The sequence below is a fragment of the Halichoerus grypus genome, chromosome X, assembly GCF_964656455.1.
Source record: "Halichoerus grypus chromosome X, mHalGry1.hap1.1, whole genome shotgun sequence".
NCBI classification, from domain to species: Eukaryota; Metazoa; Chordata; class Mammalia; order Carnivora; family Phocidae; genus Halichoerus; species Halichoerus grypus.
The window spans coordinates 130,346,885-130,374,723 of NC_135727.1; the positions used below are offsets into that span (position 1 = coordinate 130,346,885).

General features: G+C 49.9%; 1 protein-coding gene across 1 annotated transcript; it reads left to right on the forward strand.

Moving 5' to 3' along the window:
- The first annotated feature begins 1,313 nt into the window (after positions 1 to 1,313).
- MXRA5 (matrix remodeling associated 5) lies at positions 1,314 to 27,365 on the forward strand. Its single transcript, XM_036097813.2, has 7 exons — positions 1,314 to 1,939; positions 3,981 to 4,196; positions 9,128 to 9,257; positions 9,481 to 9,871; positions 12,195 to 17,153; positions 19,829 to 20,729; positions 24,323 to 27,365. The coding sequence occupies exons 1-7, from the start codon at positions 1,893 to 1,895 to the stop codon at positions 26,229 to 26,231; spliced, it is 8,553 nt and encodes a 2,850-aa protein (XP_035953706.2). The 5' UTR covers positions 1,314 to 1,892; the 3' UTR covers positions 26,232 to 27,365.
- The last annotated feature ends 474 nt before the right edge of the window (positions 27,366 to 27,839 follow it).

Genomic DNA, 27,839 nt, shown 5'->3' on the forward strand with positions numbered 1-27,839 from the left:
TAGGGGCAGCAAAGAACGGACTCGAGCAAGTACGTCAAGAAGAGAACATGCATGGACACTGGGAAGAGAAGACTATTGTGGAATCTCCACCAATTCCTCACAACCAGGCGGGCCAGCAGATGCAAGGTCATTGGGACCGTCTGGGAAGACCTTGGCATGTCACCCACGGGCAACTTCAGGACTTGTTTTGAGGATGATGGCAACCGTCCCTGTTTGGGCAACCCACTGGAGATTTAGTAAAGAAGGAATTGGTGGAGGAAGAGGCCGACAGAAGTACCAGAAGGCTAGACATGAGTACCCCTACCAAGGCAGTGAGAGAGCTGGGCGTGGGGGCCCACCCATTCTTCCAAGTCAGAATCCACTTGACTTGGCGACTAGTTGACCATGAGGTCCCACAGAAGAGATATATGGGGAGGATGATGTGAGTTTCCAGTTCAGCTGAGTAGAGTGGTGGCAATCCAATCAATAAATATCAGAAGATGTTCTGGGGACAACACTTTTATAAATCCAATTGGTGGGTTTGGGGCACTCCCAGAAAGAGAATCCCTAAAACTAGTCCCTGAAAAATATGTCAACACACATTGTTGAAAACCAACGCTACAGAACCAGGGAGTCGACCCATTTAGGAAACAGTGCCTACGGCTGACCTTCCTAGCTGTGGACGCCACCCTGGGCAAGGGGCGGAGAGGAATTCTGGACATTGTGCTTCTTAGGAGAAACTGAGGCAGCCCAGACTCCATGCATCAGAAGCAACTCGGCCCCGGGCTTCTTTGGGGCCACCTCCTAAAAGCCCGTGGCAGAGTGTTGGGCATGCATCAGGCTCTACCAGGACCTCTGGAATGTTCCCTTCCTCGCTGTTGACCCTTGGACACTTTTTTTTTTTTTTTTTTTTGTCTTCACAGTGGCTCTATCCTTTTGTCCCGGGGGGCGGAGTGGGGGGGTCCTCCGCTGATGATTGTACTCACCTGAGCCCTTCCTACCTTCCTCCCGTCTGATTCCCTCTGGAAGGCAGACGGCCTTCTCTTCCCTCCCCTTCTGAGTTATAGACGCACCACCCTCCGAAGCTTTTGTCCCTTGCCCTCTCCCCAGCCCGTTCCTACGTCCCCCCGGCCAACACCCCGAGGCTCCCCAGAGGTCCCCGCCCTGGCGCTGCCCCCGCAGGCTCCTCGGGGCGGGAGGAGCGCAGTTCCACCTTTGTGGCAGGACTCTGGCAGCGGCAGAGAGGCGGGCGTCCAGGAGCGACAGCAGACGCGGGAGGGCGTGGCCGCGGGTCTCACGTTGCAGCGCGGCCTGCAGCTGGGGCTGCCCGCGGGGCGCAGCCGGCTCCCGGTGCACACGGGTGCAGAGAAGCTGCCAGAGGAAACTGCGTCCCGCCCGGAGGAGTGCAAACCCTGCTCCTTCTCCCTTCCCCGGAAAGCCAGCGAGCGTCCTTCCAGCCCTGCTGGGGAGAGCGGTCCGGGGCGCGGAGCGTGTGCGGCGGCTCGCCGCGCGCTGCCTGCCTCTCCCGCGGCCCCTGGTCCCCGGACCGCCTCCGGGACCAGGAGCTCTGCCCCAAAGCCGCGCGCGCTGGGCCGCGGCCGCTCTTGCAGCCGGAGTGGGCGAGCCGTGCCCTCCCGGGCCGAGGCGCGATGAAAAGGCGCGAGGAGGGCTGAGCGCAGAGCGCGCGCGGCCAGGGTCCCTTGGCTCGGGCCCGCGCCCCGTCTCCCCGGGGTGGGGCAGGGCAGGGTGGGGGTGGGCCGAGGCGTGGACTCGGGGAAGCCTCTCGGCGACGCGAATAAAAGGGATCCGGCTCTCCGCGCCGAGCTGGGAAGCCTCGCTGCCTCGCCCCCGGCCCGGGAAGGGCATGGCCCCGGCGGACCCCCGGCGGTGACTCGCGCGCCCCGGCCCCGCGGATGCTCAGGGCGCCCCGCTCCCGTGTGTCGCGGCTTCCGAAGGACAGGTGAGGACCAAGGGCAGCCTGGGCGCCCGGGGGGCGCGGACCCTGCTGCAGGGGTGGAGCTGGGGTTCGGCCAAGGGAAAGGCTGGGCGAAGGCGAAGAGACGCATGGCAGTGTCCGTGGCACTGGGGCTGAGGGGCCAGCGCGGAGGCAGGAGAGAAGCCGAATCTGGCGGGAGGATCCTTTTCTCCTTTGCCCCTTCCCTCCCTGACCTGGCAATCTCGCTCCGACCCATCCCTGGTTTCCAGGGAGGTGCCCAGGGGACCCGCAAGTGAAAGCGAGTCCGCCCTGCGTTGGAGGGGACAGCACAGCTGCGGGGCCTCCCCAGAGTTCCTCGGCGCCCTGCGCTGAAGTTTCTCCTGTTCCTCCTCCTGAAGGGGGAGAGCCTCCGCCCGCTGGGGTTGAGCCGCACGGAAGCTGGAGAAGTCATCACCCGGGAGACACGGCTCCTGGTGTGCGGGTCCCAGCAGGGGCTACCCGCCGGGCCACCCGAGCTGCGTTCCGGGAGAGCCCAACTTTTCCTTGGAGGGGCGCTGGAAGCCGGCCAGGGCGCGGGGCTGCCGCGCCAGCTAGCCCGCCCCGGCCCAGCCTCCCCGGGTTCCCCGCGGGCCCCGGCGGCCCTGCTGGCTCAGGGCGCCTCCCCCCGCGGCGCCGGGCCTGAGCTTCCCGGGGGGCGCGCGCTCTCGGTCTCTCGGGGGGACCTGGCGAGAGCGCAGGGTGCGGAGGAGACGTCGCCACTCGGGGGCCGGGGCCGCCCATGGGCACAGCGCGCGTTGCGGGCGGCGGAGCCCAGCGCCGAGGGGAAGCGCGCAGGCAGCCGGGGAGGCTGCACTCCGTGGGGCTGTAGGAACCTTCTCGCCCCCGAGCGCAGAGGTGAAGCCTGAATTGCCTTCCCGCAGGGCTGTCTGCACCTGAGTCAGCTCTTGACGCGCAGCTCAAAGAGAGGACGCACACGGGCTTAAAAGAATATCTATTTGGAAGTGATTTAAAGGACGGAAAAGCTCCGGATTTGGGATGCCCCTAGCTTGTGCGAGCGCATGAGCTTGATATCAGCAGTTAGCGTTTGCCCAGAGCAGGCGCGTTTCTGTGTTGTGCACTTTACTTTCCACGTGCATTACCATTTTTAAGTAAGCTTCATTCAAGAGATGACGAACATATAAAATGATTAAGGGATGGCCAATGCATGAAAAAATAAATAACCACGGGTATTCTAAACCAGACAGCTGAGGCAGCCTATTATTTGAAATATCCGAGCATTTCCATTTTTGTGTGTATGACTTCACTGATCTTTTTCCTTTGCCTGAACATATGTCATCAGGTACTTACTTTCCTCGTCACTTAATGTCACATTTTATAAATTGTGTCCCCGATGAACAACGATGGTGCATCGTGGTAACCCTGTGGCTCTTCCAAGAAAAAAAATAAAACTAAGGATAGTACACAAACCCACATATAATGGAATACATTTTTCGTTAGTGAATGTGAACCCTTTAAACACTTTCAGAAGATATATTGAAAACTTTAAATAATGTCATTAAAAAAGGGAAACACTCTTAATAACGACACTCTTGATAAGTTGTTTTTTTTTTTACCTCAAATACGTACAATATGTAATGGCTCGGAATTGACATTGGAGGCAGACACATAGTTATTTTAATTACTTTATTATTATAGAAACACAAATGTATCTCTCCTCTCTACATATATACAAATATATATACACGAATATGTATATTTGGACACATATGTATATATATTTTAGTGTGTTGGTGTGTGTATTCCCTACCCTCGCTCATCACACACTATTTCCAAATCGTAGTGTCAAAATCAGCAATTACTTTGCATCCTACATAATGATTAAAGTTAACGGGGAAAGATTAGGAAAGTAAGTTTCGTGTTTCTTGGCTCAGATATCTTGTGTCACTGAAGGATACCATATGATGTCTTGGGAAGCTCCAAATCACAATGAACACTTGACACAACATCTGCTGAGCATAAGATCTACCTGGCCATAAACGGATATCATTTTGTGGTTCCCCCACAGGTGTCCAGGGATAACGCACCCCGACAAGATGCCAAGGCACGGGCACTGGCCAGCACTCTCCGTGGTGCTGATCCTGCTCTGGGGACATCCTCGACCCACGCTCCCCTGTCCTCACCCTTGCACCTGCTACGTTCCTAGCGAGGTCCACTGCACATTTCGCTCCTTGGCTTCTGTGCCCGCTGGGATTTCTAAACATGTGGAAAGAATCAATTTGGGGTTTGTACCACATTCTTACTGAACAGTTTCAGCGTCTTTGCTTGTTTTTTTCATACATGTATGCTCATTGACGTAACTGCAAATGCTTATTCCTTTCTGTGTCACTCTATCTAGCTTTGTGTACCTCGATATGGGCAGAATCGGGGGTGATGGATGTTAACTATACTACATGCAATCCTTTGGGGGCGGTTATCTGAATTTATCCGTGAACTGCAACCACTATCACAAGGCTTAATAACCAGCATCCTGAACAACTTCAGTGTGTCCAGAGATTTCCCATGATAACGATTATTTTCCAGATAATAGGTCCGAACGGATGTATCAGACACAGACCTAAATATATAAATAGACTTACTTAAATAGACTTCAGAAGCTATTAAACATAATTTTAAAATAAATTGGACATTTCTGACATTCTGTAAGTTATCCGGATGATGCGATTGTGACCTTGGGGAAATAAAAGAATTGTTGCAGATTTTGCCTCTTTAAAATAGGGATATATTTTAAGAGATGTTTTTATGCAGCATTTCAGATAGAACTCCTTTATTTTAAAATTTTGTTTCATATGCAGAAGTGCTTTCTATACATAAATATTAGTTGCTATGAATTACAGGTATTCATGTGTAACTTTATAAACAATTACTTGGACTTTCTCAACAAAATACATAAGCTATTTTCGACCACCTACAAAACAACAAAAATAATTTAGGATTTGATGACTGGCCACTGATGGGACGTTTTAGTAAAATGAAATGGCCAAACCTGAGTCAATGAACAGATAATTGTACATATGCTTGGACATCTTATAGCACAGAGTTTAAAAAAAAAGAACTTCTTGCATTTATAAAGGCCAGCAGCAGTAGAAGAAGAGAATGGGAGTTAACAGAGATTGTTGCCCTCGTGAACCACTCTCAGCATATTGTCCCATATTGCTGTGATTCACCACTTTGTCGCTCAAGCCTGACCCCTTGGCAGAGCACAGAGTTGAAGGTACTTCGTGGATTCCCCGAGAAAGTGTGAGAATGGGGGTGGTGGAGGAAATGGTTTTCCGCTGTGTGTCCCGCCCAGAAGACATGAATGTGCCACCTGTTGTGTATTGAGGGTCTGGAGTATCAGCGTTTTCCCTACTGGCCTTCCGGTTGAAAACCGGGACAGGGAAGATGCCCCACGTTAACCACAAGGTTAACAATGTGATGGCTTGATCCTAGCAACACCACTAGACCGTGGCTTGTCAAGTTGTATATACCTCATAATTTCTGTGACATTTTCCCTTTACTCATCTTTACATGGAAATACTTCGTACAGGTGAAACTTAATTTCTCAGTTAGAACATAGATTCTGCGGGTTGCATTTTAACGAACTCTAAATGGTAAAGACTATGAATTACGGTCTCCCCAAATGCTTGGCCGCTGGAATAGAACATAGATATCAAGATGCTTTCTTTTCCTATTGACGGCAATAGTATTTTGAGATGCTGTGGTGTGATAGTAAAGGAAAAAGAAAACCAGTTAAGGAATAGCTTCATTGCACCGACGTACGTTACTTCCATCTGGCTTAATTGGTAACATGAATCCATATGCCGTGTTTTCATTTCAATCAATAAGATCACTCTTCTCTCTCAGCACTTTCTCTGATTCATGAGACTGTCATCATGCATTTTGTTGCTGGGGGGTGGGGAAGAAGAGCAACGTCTAATACAGATAGGACTCGGTCTGATTTGTCTTCTAGCCATCTGGAAGGAGGAGAAATCTCTCAAGGAATGAGAGATTATTGGCAAAGCACTAATGAAATCTTTCATTCCCCCAGAGATATTTTCAGGGTCCTCAGTCACCATGGAAAAAGAGATCTGCTGTTTCCTGTTTGGACAGCCCCAGAGCTTTTTCAAAAATTACTTTCCAAGAATTTTTGAGTAAACAAACAACAACCAAAAAAATCATCCACTTAGTGTCATATTTGTAGACCTTTAAAGACTTTTATTTTCCCCTTGATGAAAAGACCCGTTTTGATGACCTCTTTCTGAATTTTCCAAATGCCCACACTGCCCTTTTTTAATTTTAGAATTTGTTTTGCGATTCTAACCGGTATTGGTGAAGCAGTCTCACCTATATTTCTGAGATACGAGAAAACATTTCACTTGACGTGGTTCCGTGGTCAGTTACCCTCAATCAGCAAGTGAGGGAGGCAATGTGCACAGGAGGGCGAGTGGCTGATAATGTTGCAGACTCTCCATGCAGACTCATTCCAGTCTCTTCCCTGAGCACCACGCTGATTTCCCCGTCTCCCTGCTGGATTTTAGATGGGCGCACAGAGGCTTCGTCCACATGCGTTGGGTCCTCAGAGGGAAGAAAATACCTGCTTAGAGGTTGAGCCTTTGACTCTCACCTCCTCTGTCCCAAGACCTGCCTCCTCCTTCTGGTCTTTCTATTTTTCTTACCTTCAGGGTCTTCTCGGGTGATTTTACTTACTCCCTCTCCATGTGGTAGAGCATTGTTTTCACACATACTTTAGTCTGTGTCACTCCTTTTCTTAAAACCTTCCAGTCATTTCCCATTGAAGTTGGAGCAAATGAAGCACACTCCTTCCCGTGGACCCCCAGCTCCTAGATCGCCTGCCAGCCCCACTTACCTCACCTGATACGATTCTCCCACTAACTTACTGTCTCCAGGCAAACCTCAGGCATCCAGAAATGGAAAGGAGTTTAGATTCTGCCATCCATTCCCTGTTAGGTTCACCATCCCAGACAGATTTCACTGTAGAATCCTAAATAGTAAGTGAATGAGGCAGTGCATCAGTTCGTAGACTATCCCATCTTGGGTTAGACTCTGGTTTTTCAACTTCAGTCTACTTGGGGCACTATTTCCATTTTTGTGTAGGATAGTTCTTTGTTGTAGGGGCTGTCCTGTTTTGCATGGTGTTGAGTGGCATTCTTGACCTCTTCCCACTAGATGCCAGTAGCACCTTCTCCTTCTCCCAGTTGTGATCTCCAAAAATGACTCGAGATATTGCAAATGTCCCCTGGGGGCAAGACCACCCAGTTCAGACCACTACCATAGATAGATAGATAGATAGATAGATAGATAGATAGATAGATAATAGATGGGTGAATAGATAGATAGATGATGATGGATGGATGGGTTGATGAATAGGTAGATGATGGATGGATGGATAGATAGATGGTAGATGGATGGATGAATGGATGAATAGGTAGATATATGATGGATGGATGGATGAATGAATGGATGGGTAGATAGATGGATGGACCAGTGGATAGATAGATAGATATGATGGATGAATGGATGAATCAATGAATGGAAGGATAGATAGATGATAGATGGATGGATTGATGGATAGGTAGATAGATGATGGATGGATGAATGGATGGATGGATGGATGCATAGATGGATAGATAGATCTATAGATGGATAGATAGACAGAAAGACAGACCAACAGACAGAATCTCTTCTGCTTGGGAAGTTTTCAAATCTTCAAATTCTTGATATTAGGGGCTGAGTCATTCTTTGTGGGTGGCCCTCCTGTGCATTGTAGGGTGTTTAGCAGCACCCTTGGTCTCTACTTACCAGATGCCACCAACACACCCCCACCCAGTTGTGATGCCCAAGCATGTGTCCAGACACTGCCCATACAATCCAGAAGGGGGAACCTCTGTATTTAATTGTCTATTGACTCCATGAGTTAAATGACAAACAGGAACCATGATTACATTTTTACTCTATTGTCCCTGTGCATTATTTTGAATCCCTATTGCTTTTTCCTAATGAGACAGGATACATTTCCTTCCATCAGACCTTTCCTTTGCATAAGTTTGTTTTATAAAACAATGCAATGTTTAAAGTAATTCTATGAAGAGTTCCAAGTAATGAAGGTGAGTGGTTTGCTCTCAGAGATTGTATTTCCTGGAATTTATAGCTGAAAGGTAATGCTTCCTAGACCTGGCTCTTAGAGGAGTGTTTACCCACATCTTGACTTCGAATTCCGGGTCTGGGTTCAGGCACATATGTATAAGAAAATTAGACCTGGCGTCATCTGGTGTTTTAGGCTATGAGCACTTCACCTGCCTTGTGTCCAGATCTGTTTCCTTTTATCTAGGGGATAGGGAGAAGTCATACAGAATGTCAGGCTAGATGTGTTCTATTTCAGCAGAAGCAGTGGCATAAAGTAAATGCCCTCCACTACAGGATTCTTCATTCATTTCAGAATCCCTTCCCCAGGGATTGACTGTGGAGAGTCCCTTGTGCCCCCAATAATGTAGCAATGAGGAATTTTCAGGTTGGTCAAGGAAACATCTTTACCAATGTGGATGCAAACACAAAACCCAAAACACACCAGAACGTTTACAAATAATTTAGAGAATCCATCAGAAATGGCCGCTTGTGCTTGTGACATATGGTGTTGGTGTGTTGGGTGGTTAGTTCTTTCATTTGGTCCTTTAGAGCCTGGAGCACCTCCTTCTCTTGTTTTGTGATGCAAAGCTATGTCCCAAGCTGCCTGTTTCTTTGCATTCATGCTAAGTCTCTGCATTCAATGACCTGTGTGTCATTCATCATTACTGACACTTTCAGTGCAAGTTTCCAAGAAGAGCCATTTGGAACAACTTCCTTTAGAACTTAAATCCTACTTGTTTCCCTAAAATCGCCTCTAACTCCATTAACATGTTCCTAGTCAAAATTCCCAGCGAATATTCCTGAACTGAATGAAGGCGAATAAAAATACGTCACTTTCCTTTTGACCCTGGTAATGGACATGGACACAGAGCAACAAATGTGCTTTGGGGATGGCACCAGTAGACCTCAGACTCAACATTTTGCTAACTTGCTCCTGGGCAAGCTGCAGAATCTTTCCCGTATGGGATTTAAGCATTCACTGTTTCTTATTCCAATTACTATTATCATTTTTTTTTTTTTTTTTTTTAGATTTAATAGTATTCAGGCTTTGTCAGAAACCTCACTTGCGGGACTGACCAAGTTGGAGCTCCTTATGATTCATGGCAATGACATCCCCAGCATCCCCGACGGGGCTTTAAGAGACCTCAGCTCCCTCCAGGTAAACTCAGGCTTTTACAAGCATCAGTAATTACAGCCTGTAGGACCATTAATGAATAGTGGGAACAATCTAATGCTCCCAAACGATTAATAAAATCGCCATTTTTTTAGGTTAAAAACCAGCTTCATGTCATTACTTCCCTGCCCTCTGTTCTGGTTTCTGTCCCTGCTTGTGGCTTTGTAAATTATAAACAGGATTTTCCGCTACGCCCCTGTCTCTGTAGGTTTTCAAGTTCAGCTATAACAAGCTGCGCGTGATCACAGCACAGACCCTGCAGGGGCTCTGGAGCTTAATGAGGCTGCACATTGACCACAACAAGATCGAATTTATCCACCCACAAGCTTTCAATGGCTTAACATCCCTGAGGCTTCTCCACTTAGAGGGAAACATGCTGCACCAGCTCCATCCCGGCACGTTCTCCACGTTGACATTTCTGGATTATTTCAGACTCTCCACCATAAGACACCTCTACCTCGCTGACAACATGATCAGGACTCTGCCCATGGGGATGCTGCAGAACATGCCGCTTCTGGAGAATCTTTACCTGCATGGGAATCCGTGGTCATGTGACTGCGAGATGAAGTGGTTTCTGGAGTGGGATGCCAAATCGAAAGGTAAGAGAGGAGGGCAGAGCGAACGTGGCTTCCCGTGGCACATGCCTGACCCTTCTGGAAAGGTTCCGTTCTCTGGTGTATTGACGTTGCTTTATCTTGTGAAGAGCACATCACCAAATCGGTATGGTGGGAAACATTCATGGAAGTCATACAACCTTGATGTTAAGACACCCCTGTTACATAATGGGTGTATCCTTCTGTGAAATATAAAGCGATGATCATTTAATCAGTTATATATAGTTGACTACGATTGTCTTCAGTTGGATATCTGGAGTGTTATGTGCAGCTTTGGGTTACAGCTAAATGGGGGGTTTTCCGTGCATCCCTGTCCCATGAGGAGGTGTTCAAGGAAGTTTGGAAAAGAGAAGGCCAGCAGTGGCTATGACGTTATTCTCTTAAGAATGGGGGAGAGGGATGTTCTGCATTGATCAAGAGAACAGAAAACCAGGAGTGTTGTGTAGATATTGCCAGACAGTAAATTTTGATTCAAAATAAGGAAGCGTTTATTTCTTTGTCTTTCTTTTACTCCCTTCCTCAAGCCGCACCTTGAAACCCATCCTCAATCCCATTGGGTTTACCATATCCCAGGTCTGTTGGCTCACGTCTATCCTCACGACCTCCAGCTTGGGTCCAGCTCCTTTCTTCTCTCTCTAGGAGGAGAGTCGGGCCTTCTGGGCAGGTCTTTGCAGCCTTGATCACCCCTCCTTCAATCAACTCTACCCAGAGCAGTTGTCAAACAAATTGTCAGAGGAAGCGTGTGGTCCTGCCACACTGCTGTCTAAATGTCCACTGGTTTCCCATTGCTCTTGGAATGGAACGTTACACTCCTTACTAGGAGTTCCTACACAACCGTGCCCACCCTCCTGCAACATGCAGGTCCCCCACTTAGTCACTCACTGTAGCCACACTGCTGTCCGTTTGCTTCCTTATACCTTCCAAACTTATTTCCCAATCAGTGTCATTGGACCCGCGAAGACCATGCATCTGCTGGATGTTCCAGGGTCTGATTTAATTTCAGCACTCAGAGCTTTGTTAAAACATCACCTCCCTTGGGGTGCCTGGGTGGCTCAGTAGGTTAAGCATCTGACTTCAGCTCAGGTCATGATCTTAGGGTCCTGGGATGGAGCCCCACGACGGGCTCTGCACTCGGCGGGGAGTCTGCTTGCCCTTCTGTCCCTTCCCTGGCTCGTGCTTTCTCTCTCTCTCTCAGATAAATAAATAAAATCCTTAAAAATTTGTTTTTAAATCACCTCCCTTAAGAGGTCTTGCTATCCTCAATTTCTACTTAGCATCTTGGCCTGTGCCTATCTAGGACCATTCTGCACACACACCTTATGTCCCACTTTCATGTGCTTCCAAGTTATAGATGATGGTCCTTTGACAGATTTGTTCCCAGTGAGAATGGAAAGAAGAGGGCAGATATCCAGAGGACTGTACTCTTCTCCTTTCCCCAATGTGAGATAGTGTGACTCCATTTACTGCTATAAAAAGGCATCTAGGTCTGGAGCAGGGAGAAAACATAATTCGGCCTTGCAAATGTCAGTTGGAGGAGACTTTGTGACTTTACAACAGACACATCAAGTAGAAAATTGGGTGTGGAGTTCATAAGATGTGTGTTGACGGGAGAAGCATGTATGGGAGCCGTCATTGGATAACGGATGATGATGGAAACCTACATGTGGGTGAGGCCATGGATGATGGGGCAGAGTGAGATGGAAGGGGGCCTAGACCAAGTCAAGGAACACTCCATCAGTAATGAGTCAGGGGCCCAAGAAGAACAAAAGAGTGAAAGAGGCAGACCAGATTAGGAGAACATTTTGGAAGACTTGATGTCCTGGAAGCCAAGAGTAGAATGTGAATCCAAAATGTAGACACTGCCTGAAATGAAAAATTATAGCAACAGAAAAAAAATTATAAAAGGTACATACGATGTGATTCATGGCAAAAGTGGGTCCTTTAACCTGCAACTATTTTCACGGGTTGCATTTGTTTATGTAGATTCTCCTGGACCCTTAGAGAAGGTAAGTTGTATAATGTGTGTGAATAGAGTTGCTTTAAAAAAAAAACTTAAAAATACTTTTGAAAAAAGTATTCATTATTCATTGTCAAGTAGTTCTAACATGGTAGTTCCTTACCACACTCTGTGCTAAATTGATTGAAGGTCATTGATGAAGTCACAGACATGAGTAAGGTATTAAATCATGAGGGACATGCACTGAGGTGATAAAGAGGCACACAAAGACTTTACTGTCTGGCCGTGTGCGAGGCATGCTGTTCTTGGGTTCATTAACTTATAGCATGTTTGTTTGATTATTTGTTTTAGGGACTCTGAAGTGTAAGAAGGACAAAGCCTATGAAGGTGGTCAGTTATGCACCTTGTGCTCCAGTCCCCCCAAACTGCACCAACAGGAGATTCACAAGCTGAAGGACATTACTTGTCTGAAGCCTTCCATAGTGTCCCCTCTGCGACAGAACAGGAGCAGGAACAACGAGGAGGAGCAGGAACTAGAAGAGGACGGTGACAGCCAGCTCTCTCTGGAGGGGTTCCAATTCCCCCCATGGAACATCTCTTTGAATATGACTGACGAGCACGGGAACACAGTGAACTTGGTCTGTGACATCAAGAAGCCAATGGATGTGTACAAAATTCACCTGAACCAGACAGACCCTCAAGAGATTGATATAAACGCGACTGTTGCCTTGGACTTTGAGTGTCCAATGACTCGGGAAAACTATGAGAAGCTGTGGAAACTGATCGCCTATTACAGTGAGGTCCCTGTGAGGCTGAACCAAGAACTCACGCTCCACGAAGACCCCAAGGTCGCCTACCACTACAGGCAAGATGTGGATGACGATGCCCTCTACTACACGGGCGTCAGAGCCCACATTCTTGCAGAACCGGGATGGGTCATGCAGCCGACCATAGATCTCCAACTCAACCGACGTCAGAGTACGGCCAAAAAGGTGTTGCTCTCCTATTATTCCCACTATGCATTAACCATGCCCACCAAAGACGTGAGGCAGTCTCGGAGCAGAAGCTGGGTGATGATTGAGCCCAGCGGAGCAGTGCAAAGAGCTCAGACTGTGTTGGAAGGGAGCCCGTGCCAGCTGAGCTGCAACGTGAAGGCTTCTGAGAGTCCGTCCATCTTCTGGGTGCTCCCAGATGGCTCTGTCCTCAAAGCACCCATGGAGGACGAAAATGGCAAGTTCTCCATCCTCACCAGCGGCTGGCTGAGGATCAGATCGACAGAGCAGTCGGACTCGGGTTTGTACCAGTGCATTGCTCAGGTGAGGGATGAAATGGACCGGATGGTATACAGGGTCCTTGTGCAGCCGCCTGCCACTCAGCCACCCGATAGCCATACTGTGACAATTCAGAAGAACCCAGGGGAGCCAGTGATGTTGCCTTGCAGTGCTCTGGCTATCCCCGAAGCCCAGCTCAGCTGGATTCTTCCAAACAAACAGATAATTAATAATTCGGCTAACACCTCACATGCATACGTGTTGGCAAATGGAACTCTTTCCATCCCAAAGGTCCAAGTCAGTGACGGCGGTTACTACAGATGCGTGGCTGTCAACCAGCAAGGGGCGGATCACTTTACTGTGGGGGTCACAGTGAATAAGAAAGGATCCGGCAGGTCATCCAAAAAGGGCAGACACCCAGGTGGGACGAGTCTTTCCAGAGTGCCGGGAGATGTCGTGGAGGACGAAGGGGGTTCAGGCATAGGAGACAAAGAGAACACTTCAAGGAGAGGTCTACACGCAAAGGACCAAGAGGTACTCATCAAAACAAAAGACGATGCCATCACCGGAGGTAAGAAACCCAAGAAAGGGCGAAGAAAACTCAAACACTGGAAGAATTCTGAAAAAGAACCCGAGACGAACATCGCAGAAGGTCGCAGAGTGTTTGAGTCCAGGCGAAGGATAAATATGGCCAACAAACAGATTAATCCAGAGCGCTGGGCAGATATTTTAGCCAGAGTACGTGGGAAAAATCTCCCGAAGGGAACTGAAATACCCCAAGTCATTAAAACCACCACGCCTCCATCTGTGAGTCCAGAAGTGACACCCCTTCGGCCTGCTGTGCCTCCCCCCTCGGTATCACCAGCACAGACCACAACCAGCGCCGAAGAAACCTCAGCAGATGCGTCTCTATTTGGTGAGGAGGATCAGGTTTCCAGTACTGTGTCCTCCACCAGGTTGGGACTGGAAAGTGGGCACGATGAAGTAATTCTTGCTGAGCCCAAAGTGACAAGCACACATCTGGAAGCATTCATTGACCATGACTTTTCTAAGACTGAGGATACCACTCCCAATGAAGCTGACCCAAAGTGGGCAATAGCCAGCACCCTGATATCCATAGCTCATGAATCTTCTCCTACTCTGCAGACCCTGGACCTGGTCTACGAGGAGCCCGCCAGTGAAAACACGGCCACAGAACGCTGGCCTGCAGTAGATGCTGGATCCATGCCAGAGCCTACGTCAAATGAGTACGAGTCTCTGTTGGGCGCCATCTCCTTGGCTGAGTCCAAGACTGTACCATACATTCCCCCAGATGTGGAGACTAACCCACAACCAGATGAAGAGAACATGGAAGAGCTGACCTCCACTCCCTTTACACCAACCACCGTCATGTGGGTTGATGACTCCGGGACATCTGAACCATTAGAAGGGCTCACATTAGGGGAGCCAGATGCCCCATCAGAAGGACATCCACAGGGAGAAACAGATGACACTCGGCTTGCGAAAGGTGCTTTAAGCACCCAAGGCAACCCGCTGATTGAAAAGGGTACAGAGGAGAATTCCAAGGCCCTATGGGAAGGAGATATGCCAGAGAGAGACCCCACAAACTCCCCAAGTCCTGAGAGTATGGGAAAGGGTGTCGAATCTACCACTCTGCTTAACCCTGCCCTGAGAGTGAATGGCATCACTCCCTTTAAACATCCCAGGGAAACCACGCTTGATGCTCTCTTTGATAAACACACCACCACGGTTGCAGCAGTGACGCCAACCGGAAAGGCCACTTTGCCGTGGGGGCTGACCACTCACCCTTCCCGAAAGAGACCCAGTGGGAGGAGGAGATTCCGCCCCCACAGATTCCGACACCGCCATAAACAAACCGTGCCCACGACTTTTGCCCCAGTGGAGGCTTTTTCTACTCAACCTACTCAAGTACCTGAAGTGAAGGCTCCAGACCATGTGGGGAGTACACCGGGGCCAACATCTTGGGTTGACAGCACCGTTGGTACCCCCAAGCAGTCAGAGATGAAGAAGCAGACAGAACCCGTATCCAAGGGGACCCCACGAAGGAAACACGGGAAGAGGCCAAATAAACATCGGCATTTCACTTCCACAGTGAGCCCTCCAGACTCTGCATCCACGCCCAGCCCTTCCCCGGAAAACAAACATAAAAATGTCATTGCCCCCAGTTCAGAAACTGTACTCTTATTGACAACCATTTCCCTGACACCTGGGGACCCGCATGGGAAAGCTACAGGGGAAGATTCTGTGACAACTGCCACAAAAAGACACTTACCACCCAATAAATTCCAAGAGACAATTCCAGTCACCTATAAGCCTGCATGGGACGGAGAAGAAATGAAGAATTATGGTGTCACAAACATCAGTGACTATAAAACCGACAGCTCAGTCCCTGACGACTCCTTCACTAATACCGCATCACCTCCTGGCTCTGAGGTCTCCACTGTGGGAGAATTTCAGGAGGTATCGGCTCCCTCTGGCTTTCCAGGAACCTCACGCTGGAATCCCCCAAGGGGAGCCCAGCCTGGGAGGCTGCAGACAGATGCACCTGTTACCAGCTCTGTGGAAAGCTTTACAGACTCACCCTTTCTTAAACAGTTGGAGGATCTGGGTGTTCCTTCGGAATTTCCACCATCAGTTGCAGCCTCTACACTGTTTCAACTGGAAGAAGTGGTTGCTTCAACCACTGTCTTGTCTTCAAGTGAGGCAGAAACCACCATCCATGCTCAAGATCATCACGAAACCACTCCAGCTGAAATTAGACCTCGGCATCACACCCCGACTCCTACTCCAATGGGGGAGCCAGCATCCCCATTCCCAGCCACCACTCTTGTGTCCTTGGTACAGACCTTCACGAAGCCCACACCTCTTACTTCAAAGACACCTCCAACAGCAACAGATTCCAAGGAAAATGTTTTCTTGAATTACGTGGGGGTCCCAGAAGCCAAAGCACCCCCAGTGAATAATGAGGGAACTCAGCATGTATTGACGCCAAATGAATTATCCACCCCTTCTTCCAACCAGGATAAATTTAACTCAGCTCGAAAGCAGCAGTTGGAAAAAGAAGCCTTTGATGGAAAGACCCAAAACAGTCTCCCACAGGGCCCCGATGGAAAGCACCAGGGCGGGAGAGTCCAAGTCTTCCCCCAGCCAGCCAGAGTTCCTGCCAAACCGATCCAACCGAGGGGGACGGTGAGGCCAACACATACGGCCACAGAAGGCTCCTTTAGATACTTTGTAACTTTCCAGCCGCCTCGTCACTTAACCAACAAACCAGGAATAACGGCGTATCCTTCAAGGGTTTTGCCAGAGAATAAGCACTTGATGACTCCAAGATTATCAAGTACGACAGCTCCCGTTGTTCCAGCGCTAAAGCCCAAACCTGGCATTTCCACTAAGTTTACTGACCAAGGGATGGACCGATTCAACGGCAACTCCAAAGTGTTTGGGAATAACAACATCCCGGATCTCAGAGACCCTGTTGGCAAGCTTCCAAGTTCAAGAGTCCCCCATTATCCCAATGGGAGGTTCCCTTTCTTTTTCAACAGGACTCTCTCTTTCCCACAGTTGGGAGTTACTCTGAAACCCCAGGTGCCTACCTCTTCTGCCCCTGTGATAAGAGACAAAAAAGTCAACCCAGGTCCCCACAATAGGATACATTCTCAGAGCATCATCCACGTGGACTTTGGTCCCCCGGCACCTCCATTATTGCACCCTCCCCGGGCTACTGGGCCACCCTCCACAAACGTACAGAACGTCCCTGTGGTCTACTCTACCCGGAGCTCCATCCCCTTTGTGGCATCTTCTGGCCAGCCTTCCAGAAGCTTCCATCACAGCACCTCAAAGCTTTTCTCTGCTGGAGGACCCCCTGCATCCAAATTCTGGACGGTTGGGGAAAAGCCCCAAATTATCACCAAATCCCCTCAGACCGTGTCTGTCACTGCGGAGACAGATGCTGTGTTCCCATGTGAGGCCACGGGGAAACCCACGCCTTTCATTACCTGGACAAAGGTTTCTACAGGTAAGGCATTTACGTGTTTGCATTTTAACCGGGGTTGGTGTAGAAGGAGGTCACTTGAGTCTGTGACCCCAAGCAAAACTACAGAGTCTGGGTAAAGGACAGATGGATGGGATGGAAGAGGACATCTGAGAACCTAGATACAAGGATATTCCTTTAGGGGGACAGGAAGTAAGGACCCAGAGCTCTTTCTTGAGCTCTAAGGTATGTGAGATTTTAATGAGACTATGGAGACATGTCATAGGTTCTTTGGGTAGGGAATGACCTAGGCTCGGGAATATTTCATAAAGGAACCACTTGCCTTTTCCCAGAGAAACCTAGCACAAAACCCTTCCACCACCCATGTGGGGTGCCATGAAGGTAAGGAAGAGTGAGCAGATTGCCCTTGCCCTTCCACTGGCTGCCAGATGTCAATGCAGCTTGTTCTGGGCTCATCAGACATTGCTTTGATTTGAACCTAGAGATATGGTCGCGTTCATTTGCTTGGGTTGCCATAACAAAGCACCGCGGACTAGCTGCCTTATAGACAGACCTTTATTCTCTCCCGGTCCTGGAGCCTGGAAGTCTGAAATCGAGGTGTGGCTGAGCCTGGGAGTCTGAGATCCAGGCGAGCAAGGCTGGTTCCTCCCAAGGCCTCTCTCCTTGGCGTGTAGACCTTGTCTTCTCCCTGTGTGCTCACGTGGCCGTCCCTCTGTGCGTGTCTTTGTCCTCATCCCTTATTCCTGTATGGACACAAGTTCTCTTGGATTACAGTGCACCTCAATGACCTCATTTTGACTTCATTATCTCTTGAATGACCCCATCTCCAACCAGTGATATTCTGAGATCCTAGGGGATGGGGCTTCAACGTATGAATTTTGGCAGGACACAATTCAGCTCATAACAATGGCCTATACTTGGAATTCTGGGATGCCCAAAGAGCACTCAGCTTCGTAAAAATGACCCTTTCCTTTGAATGGTGAAACAATTGTCAGGTGACACAGAAAAGTACCATCTGAGAGGCCACAGCTTCTGTGAAAGAGCTACCTCGTCCCCTTTCCCTTTGTCCCCCCGCCCCCCAACACGGACATATCCTTCAGGCCTGGATTCTGATCAGAGGGATCGTTTCTTTTCTCTTCTCCGCTTTGATGATATAGGAATGATTTATGCTCATAGCACTTGAGGGAGCTCAAGTGCATTCTTTGCTTAGGTTTATGTCACCAGAGCTGGACGTGTTCCAAAGTTCAGCAGAGGCTCTGGGCACAGGGGGATTACGGACTTCTTTGATCAGCTCGTCATTGATGTCATATGTTTACGTAATGATTTAATAAGGAATGTTGCTCGAAGGAGCGAATGGGGAACACCATGGGGTTTTCATGCTCAAAGGATGGTGCCTTTGTTTCTCTATTGGGACATCCCATTTGTATCAGTCTGTAGGGTTGTCCATATGTTGTGTGATATCAGAGCATCTCCGGGCCATGTCCCCTCACTAGACGTGCACGTGCCACGAATCAGCTTCTCCTGCCGGCCGCAGCAGAGGGAGCTTGTCAGAGCTCACGGAATGGCCGGTGATGGAAGCAGGACCTGGGAACCCAGCTGTGTGGGAGATGAAGAGAATGCTATAGCTCAGGGCTTTCCAGTTTTTAAATCTGGGATTTGTTATTCTTCAGAAAGGGTAAGCCAGCACATCAGGAAATGCCTGCCGTGGAAGACCGTTTATTATTCACTCTCCACGAGGAGGGGACCACACAGGGCAGGACCAGGGTCTGTTGGCAGGCAGGGGGAGAGGGGGAAACGTGCACAAGAGCCTTTATTGCAGTTTCTGCAAGAGGAAACAGGTGAGGCAGGGTAAGCAGGCTTGGCGCTGGCTGGCTTGACTGATTTCAGTGGGCTCTGGGGCACAGGGGCTCCCCTATTTGTCTGGTACGTGCCCTGGGAAGATGAAAGCAGGTGCATGGTGGCCTGGGCGTGTGAGAGCCCCATAGACAAAGGGGTGGGAATGCGGGCTCTGCACTGCTTGTTTTGCTTTTAAATGGCGAATTGCTTCTTAACTATAGGAATTGCCTAGCTCTGGGACGGGCTGTCCTCCCACCAGAGTCAGCGGGACCCAGATGCCAAAGCATTAGGAACACTTGGTTAATACGGATCCTCGCTGTGGCAGAGCCCCAGGAAGATGAGATATACCATATAGGAAGTACAGGGTGGGGAGAGAGAGAAGCAAACGCCCCCGATTCTAACAGTGCACGACCTGGCATTCAACTCAGCCACAGTGGGGGCAGCAAATGACCCGCTCACTCTGGCTCGTGTTGGACTCCAAAGCCTGGCCGGGTAGAGGTGGACGGTGGCTGCAAGCCTGGGGACCTCAAGAGCTCAGAAGCTGTGCCAGTGAGGTGGGCTGGCGTCTCTAGGAGCTGAAGTGACGAGGAGGTCCCCTGGGGAGGGCCTGGGCCTCGTGGCAGCTTCCAGAACACTCTACGAAACCCATGCTGGCTGCCCTTTGCTTGAAGGGGGCGTTGGTGTAAAGATGGTGCAACAGAATGTTCTGTCTTCTCCATGTTGGAGGTGGGGGCTGGCCTTCGCTGTTGCTGTTCGGGACATAGAGGGGAGAATTCCGCTACACCCCTAACAGCCCTCCTTCTTGGTTTTTCCCGAGACGGTGTGTCTACGCAGAACCTGACTATACCTGTTTTGACCCGCAGGTGCTCTCATGACCCCTAACACCAGAGTGCAACGGTTCGAGGTCCTGAAGAACGGGACGTTTGTCATCCGAAAGGTACAAGTGCAGGACCGAGGCCAATACGTGTGCACCGCCAAAAACCTGCACGGGGTGGACAGGATGGCGGTCCTGCTGTCCGTCACGGTGCAGCAGCCCCAGATCCTCGCCTCCCACTACCAGGACGTCACCGTCTACCTGGGAGACACGATCGCCATGGAGTGTCTGGCCAAGGGAACCCCAGCCCCCCAGATCTCCTGGATTTTCCCGGACAGGAGGGTGTGGCAGACCGTGTCCCCCGTGGAGGGCAGGGTCACGCTGCACGAAAACCGGACGCTGTCCATCAAAGAGGCCTCCTTCTCAGACAGAGGAGTCTACCAGTGCGTGGCCAGCAACGCGGCGGGCACGGACAGCCTGGCCATCCGCCTGCACGTGGCGGCCCTGCCGCCGGTCATCCACCAGGAGAAGCTGGAGAACATCTCGCTGCCGCCGGGTCTCAGCATCCACATCCACTGCACCGCCAAGGCCGCGCCCCTGCCCAGCGTGCGCTGGGTGCTGTGGGACGGGACCCAGATCCGCCCTTCGCAGTTCATCAACGGGAACTTGTTCGTCTTCCCCAATGGCACGCTCTACATCCGTAACCTGGCGCCCAAGGACAGCGGCCGCTACGAGTGCGTGGCCGCCAACCTGGTGGGCTCTGCGCGCAGGACCGTGCAGCTCACCGTGCAGCGCGCGGCGGCCAACGCGCGCATCACGGGCACCTCCCCGCAGAGGACCGACGTGCGCTACGGCGCGACCCTCCGCCTGGACTGCAGCGCCTCGGGGGACCCCTGGCCGCGCATCCTCTGGCGGCTGCCGTCCAAGCGCATGATGGACTCGCTCTTCAGGTACGTGCCTGCTCCTGGCTCGCCGCCGGGCACTGCTCTAATGCTCCTGCTCCCCCTTTGGGAGCTGGGGACGGCGCCCTAAAACATGCCTGGGGCCATCCTGGGAGCCCTCTCCGTGGGGCCGGTCAGAGGAGGGAATGACTCTGTGTCCGGGGCGAGGATGCACTGACCTGACTCCCTGTGTGTGCCGCGAGGGGGGAGGCGGGCACATTTCGTTTTAGCCCAGTGAGATCTTGTCTTTATAAACTGGGACAAACACTTGGACTTTCTCCTCTTTTCCTGCCCCCCTCTCTCTCCAAGCAAAGAAATGAACCAATAACTTTTGTTTTAACGATTATATTTATTTGTATGTTAAGTGATAATATTAGGTACCACATTTAGGTTGCCTTCTTTGTGTATTGTATGATTTCAACAGAACACTGTAGACGCAGTTGCAGATCTTGTCATAAAACAGCCTTAGATTAAGAATGAAAGGGTGTGAACACAAAAAAGTTAAAGGGTTAGGTGACTAGGGCACTGGGTTGGCACAACTGGAATTCTAACAGTTTATTTTGGCTTCGAAGAAGATCACCTTCTCTCATCCAGTGCCTTCTGTTCCCACATGTATGGACCCTGAGCACTGGTTCTCAACCCCCTGAGTGATTTTGGCCCCAGGGAACATTGCGCAATGTTTGGAGACATTTTTGATTGGCATAACTCAGGGAATGGGGGTGCCACGGGCATGTGGTGGGTGGAGACCAGGGATGCTGCTTAAAGCCCTACAGTGTCCAGGATGCCCCATCCCAGAGAGTCATCCAAGCTCAACGGTCAGGAGTGCCCAGGCTGAGACACTCTGACCTAGCATGAAACACAATTGATCTATCATCTATCTGTCTGTCCATCTATCCATCCATCCATCCAACCATCTATCCATCCATCTATCCATCCATCTATCCATCCATCCAACCATCTATCCATCCATCTATCCATCCATCCAACCATCTATCCATCCATCTTATCTATCTATCTATCTATCTATCTATCTATCTATCTATCTATCTATCATCTATCTATCTATCATCTATCTATCTATCGCAGTGGTTTTCAGCTAGACAGATGGCACCACCAGGAACACTCATCAATGACTGGGAACATTTTTGGTTGTCACACTAGAGTGGAAGCTGCCACGGGCATCTGGTAGGTGGAGACCAGGGATGCTACTCAGCACCCTACAGTGCCCAGGAAGCCCCACCCCAGAGAGTCATCCAGCCCCAGATATCAGCAGTGCCCAGGCTGAGAAACCATGGGCTAGATCCAAAAGTGCCAATGTCTCTTCAATACATGTCTCAAGATACAGAGCACAGAGACAATGGTTGGCAAAATGGAACGTGGTGGAGAAACCCTGGCTTATGGTGTGTCTCCAGCATCCACAGCCCGGCAGCTCAGGCAGGAATGCATGTGGACATCCGTCCCACCCAGGACGCAGGGAGGGAAGCCAGCGCTCAGGGGCTCTGAGCAGCTGTGCCTGGCCTCCCCCCTCTCTTTCCAATGCAGGAAGAAGGCAAACGCGCTTTCTTGCAGCCTGTTAACTTTAGACAGTTGGGTGGTGCCTAGTGAACCTTGCACACTCCATCCAGAATACCACGTACGCAGTTTTCCCTGGACTATCTCCCAGCTCGGCAGATGTACTGCCATGTGCGGAAGAACTGTTTTCAGCTCTTTTTGGCACAGCTCAGGCAGTGTTGAATGAATGGCAGCAAAAGAATGTGATCCCACTACGAATGTGAACCGTTCTACTAGTATCTCCCCATAAATCATAAATCGCCGTCTCTGTGGCTTCATTATTACTAAATTTGGACTAATTACATTCTTTGGAAAGTGCGATTAAACAACCCATGTGAGTTTTATAAAAGAGCGGGCTCTGTGCCTTCCCTTCACATTGGGACTATTTAAAAATACAGATATTGGAACTTTTCTTGAAGCCCGATGCCCAGCGGTGGGTAGGCATGTCTGTGTTTCTGGGTTGCTCCATGGATTGTGATTATGACCGAGGCTAGGACTCACCACTTTGAAGTTTCAAAATGCTGGCAGACATGAGCTACTGCACAAAGTTTTGGATTCTAAACTCTAAGACACATTGAAATATCTTTGTCTGCTCCTCTCCTACTGATTTATGTTGACTTGATTTGCACTTGCGGCCAACAAAACAGTTTATTTGGTCATTGTTAGTAGTTGTTTGTATTTTATTCACAATAATCAGGTTGATTCAACCATAGGCAGACTTCTTCTTCTTCTTCTTTTTTCTTTTTTTTTTTTGGTAACTCTACAACACAGTTCCACACACGCTGTTCAAATAATGCAAAGTTCAGGAATTATTTATGCATTTATTTTTATTTTTTTTAAAAAACATTTTATTTATTTATTTGACAGAGAGATAGAGAGAGAGCACAAGTAGGCAGAGCGGCAGGCAGAGGGAGAGGGAGAAGCAGACTCCCCGCGGAGCAGGAAGCCCAACATGGGGCTCGATCCCAGGACCCTGGGATCACGACCTGAGCCAAAGGCAGACGCTTAACCGACTGAGCCACCCAGGCGCCCCTTATTTATGCATTTAAATTTAACCCCCTCCTTCTCCAATACCACCATTATAAATTATGTGTAATCGAGATTTTTCAGTCTGGACACTTCTAAAGGAAGAACCTCCCAAGTCTTTCCACCTCTTATTCAAAACATGAGTTCTTTTTTTTTTAATTTAATTTAATTTTATTATGTTATGTTAGTCTGACACGCAAGGACACCTCAATATTTAAGAAAAGGTCACATACATAGTGAAGACCTTCCTATTGTTCTCCCCATTATCGGCTCCTTTAAACTGAAAAGCTTTTGAACTATTAACCCAGAGATGTGTGGGCTTAGGTCCAATGTCATCATTTCACATGGGGGAATGGAACGCTGGCTTGGGGTGCTGGCTGGTGAAATGTCATCCAGCTTTAGGTACAAGTTCTAGGGAAGAAGACGTCACATCAATATTGCCATGTTCTAAAGAACCCAATGTTAGCATTAAAACTCTGGGAATAACCCCAATTACACAGTGCATAGAGTAGCCACTTGGCAGTCTCTTGCCTCATAATGGGAGATAATATAATACAAGATTATCAAGGATAAACAGCTGAAGCATTTTATTCAGGAAGAACTCCACTTCTTTATTGAGTTCACTCAGATTCATTCTCTCCATGGCTGTCACATTTTGCCTGATCTTATCATTACTGTAAGCTGAGCCCTGACCGCCCTGCAAATACGAGATGTACGTATACCCACACTAACAGGCTGGAAGTCTTTGACTGCCTTTCACATCCTTGAGTCAGGGGCCAGGCCAGCCAAAGGTCAGACTCTTACCGAGTCGACTTCTTATTTGTGGTAAATCAATGATTTCCGCCTGTGAATGCAGTCCAACGCAGTCCCCTCCAGGCTGCAGAACCAATGTGACATTTCGCAGTAGCAGCCACGTGCCCAGATAGTTTCCAGAACCACATGTTTTCATTTTGTTCCGGTGACCTAAAGCCAGGATAGAGCATACGGGAGACTGACATCCTCCTCTTTCTTTTTTTTCCGGTCAGCTTTGACACCAGAATCAAGGTGTTCGCCAATGGGACCCTGGTGGTGAAATCCGTCACGGACAAAGATGCAGGGGATTACCTGTGCGTTGCCCGGAATAAGGTTGGAGACGACTTTGTCGTGCTCAAGGTGAACGTGGTCATGAAACCGGCCAAGATTGAGCACAAGGAGGAAAATGACCACAAGGTCTTCTACGGGGGTGACCTGAAGGTGGACTGTGTGGCCACTGGGCTTCCCAACCCTGAGATCTCCTGGAGCCTCCCGGATGGCAGCCTGGTCAACTCCTTCATGCAGTCTGATGACGGCGGTGGCCGTACCAAGCGCTACGTGGTTTTCAACAATGGGACCCTCTACTTCAATGAGGTGGGCATGCGGGAGGAAGGGGATTACACCTGCTTTGCCGAAAACCAGGTTGGTAAGGATGAGATGAGGGTGCGGGTCAAGGTGGTGACTGAGCCCGCCGCCATCCGGAACAAGACGTACTCCGTGGTCCAGGTCCCCTATGGCGACGTGGTCACCGTGGCCTGTGAAGCCAAAGGGGAGCCCACGCCCAAGGTGACGTGGCTTTCTCCAACCAACAGGCTGATCCCCGCCTCCTCTGATAAGTACCAGATATATGAGGACGGCACTCTCCTCATTCAGAAAGCCCAGCGCTCAGACAGCGGTAATTATACCTGTGTGGTCAGGAACAGCGCGGGGGAGGACAGGAAAACCGTCTGGATTCATGTCAACGTCCAGTCGCCCACCATCAACGGGAACCCCAACGCCATCACCACCGTGCGGGAGATCGCTGCCGGCGGGAGCCGCAAACTCATTGACTGCCAGGCAGAAGGCATCCCCACCCCGAGAGTCTTGTGGGCCTTTCCCGAGGGCGTGGTTCTGCCGGCCCCCTACTATGGGAATCGGATCACCATCCATCGCAACGGCACGCTGGACATCAGGAGTCTCAGGAAGAGCGACTCCGTGCAATTGGCATGCATTGGCCGCAACGAGGGAGGGGAAGCCAGGCTGATTGTCCAGCTCACTGTCTTGGAGCCCGTGGAGAAGCCCATCTTCCATGACCCTGTCAGCGAGAAGATCACGGCCATGGCCGGCCACACCATCAGTCTCAACTGCTCGGCCGCAGGGACCCCGACGCCCACCCTGCTGTGGGTCCTTCCCAATGGGACGGAGCTCCAGAGCGGCCAGCAGCTGCAGAGGTTCTACCATAAGAGTGATGGCATGTTGCACATCAGTAGCCTCTCCTCCGTGGACGCCGGGGCTTACCGCTGCGTGGCCCGGAACTCTGCCGGCTACACGGAGAGGCTGGTCTCTCTGAAGGTGGGGCTGAAACCCGAGACCAGTAACCAGTATCACCATCTGGTGAGCATCATCAATGGGGAGACCCTGCAGCTGCACTGCATCCCTCCAAGGGGCCGGCCGGCTCGCTTCTCTTGGACACTCCCCAACACCTTGCTCTTAGAGGGCCCCCAAACACGGGGGCGCTTTTCCCTCTGGGAAAACGGCACCCTCACGGTACGTGACGCCTCCGTGTTCGACAGGGGGACCTACGTGTGCAAGGTGGACACTGAGTACGGCCCTTCCGTCATGAACTTTCCAGTTATCGTGATAGCGTACCCTCCCCGGATCACCAGTGAGCCAACGCCCGTCATCTACACGCGGCCCGGGAACACCGTCAAGATGAACTGCATGGCCATGGGGATTCCCAAAGCTGAGATCACCTGGGACCTGCCAGACAAATCGCACCTTACCGCCGGGGCGCAGGCCCGTCTCTATGGGAACAGATTCCTTCATCCCCAAGGCTCCTTGACCATCCAGCAGGCCACACACAGAGACGCAGGCTTCTACAAGTGCACCGCAAAGAACATCCTAGGCACTGACTCAAAGACTACTTATATCCACGTCTACTGAAACGCCACCCCCGGGACATGGACTCCACGGCCATTGCTTGGAAAGTCAGAACAAAGCGTCATTGGTAAGGGAAGCTGCCGCGGCCGGATGGCCAGAACTCTTAACTGATCCGTCATGGTGCACGGTGGCCCCCAGCTGGGTTTCAGGTTCATGTTGACTTTGACCTATGCCTTGTCGGCGAAAGGAAGCAATGCAGACGCAGGAAGGACGGTTCAGCCTCTCCGGGGACTTTGGTTGATGTTTACGGCATGCCGCCTGCGCCTCTGGGGCGTTTCACCGGAGGTGGGCGAACATTGCAGACGCCACGTCTATGCTTTACTGGGCGTCTTGGCACACCTAAGGAGCACTCACTGAAAATAAACCGTAGAGATGACCAGTGCCTTGTTGCCCCGTTGAAGATGCATCCCCTAGTTAACCTGCTGCAGTCTTAATATGATAGAATGTTCTAGAATGACTACCCGTCTTTCACTTACTTCCTGTCACTTTAGAACTCCAGCTTGCCCTATAAGGGCTTAGAACCACAGTGACTGATGTTTTTGTAACGTACATGTTTCATACAATACAGCTACCATTTTATATGGAACCCACTTTTTTATATAATGGAACTCACTTTCTCCCTGGAACTCACTTTTTATATAATGTCTTACATAAAGACATTTTATATTTTCTTTCCAATCAGACGATGAGGCTAGAAAGAAAGAAATGCTTTCTGTCTCATTAAAAATAATAAATTATTGGTCTTTACAAGACTTGGATACATGAGAGCAGGCATGGAAATACAATTGTAAAAACAAATCCCCTATACTTCCTTGAGCAAATTCAGTAACCGCTATTATATTACATTCCCCAGCAACCCTATGGTATGGGAGGCTGGGGTATTGAATTTCCTTGTTTGTGGATTTATCCTGAGAGCTGAAGTCGGGGGAGAGGGCAGGAGAGAGCTAAGCCGTGACCCTGCACAATGAATCCAGAGCCTCCTGGAAAAGCCAGGAAGTGTCTCCCCCACCCACCCCCCACCCCCCATCAATGTGTGCTCATGGAAAATAGGACACATGTTATCCCCATGACTGCTTTACTGTATTTTTAAGGTCAATATAATGTACATTTGATAATAAAATAATATTTTCCAAATAACCGGGCAATGATAAAACTATTTTCCAGGGCAAGGGCATTTCAAGTGATTTTGCAGGTAAAGCGCAATTTTCAAAAACTGCTTTTTCCCCACCACATTAGCATTATTCTATTTTCTGCAAGGGTATAGCAGGCAAGGAAACAGAGTCAAAGGCAGTGGCTCCAACGATGTATTTGACAGGAATTCAGGGTGGGATCCCTCGGTCCCGGGGGGCGACAGTTCCAATATGGAGCAAGACGGTCTGGGGATGGGCATGTGGTGCCTTATTAGCAAATCCCTCATGAACTTTTCTTTAGGAAAACCACATGTGGGGTACATGCACTAGCCTTCCTCAAATACGAATATCAGTCATTGTTGTGCTTCCCTGAAGAGGAAAAACAAAAGTCAACAGAAAGATTTGGGAAGAACATGACTGGCAGTATTGACAGAAGGACAGTGATTGTCAATCTTTAATGAACGGCAGGCACTGAAGCAAG

Bases quoted from the DNA above. Each gene is read 5' to 3' on its own strand.
- MXRA5 (XM_036097813.2), top strand. From the start codon at position 1,893: ATGCTCAGGGCGCCCCGCTCCCGTGTGTCGCGGCTTCCGAAGGACAG. The intron at 9,872-12,194 runs GTAAGAGAGGAG...TATTTGTTTTAG, and splicing joins GTGGGATGCCAAATCGAAAG to GGACTCTGAAGTGTAAGAAG. The intron at 17,154-19,828 runs GTAAGGCATTTA...TTTGACCCGCAG, and splicing joins CTGGACAAAGGTTTCTACAG to GTGCTCTCATGACCCCTAAC.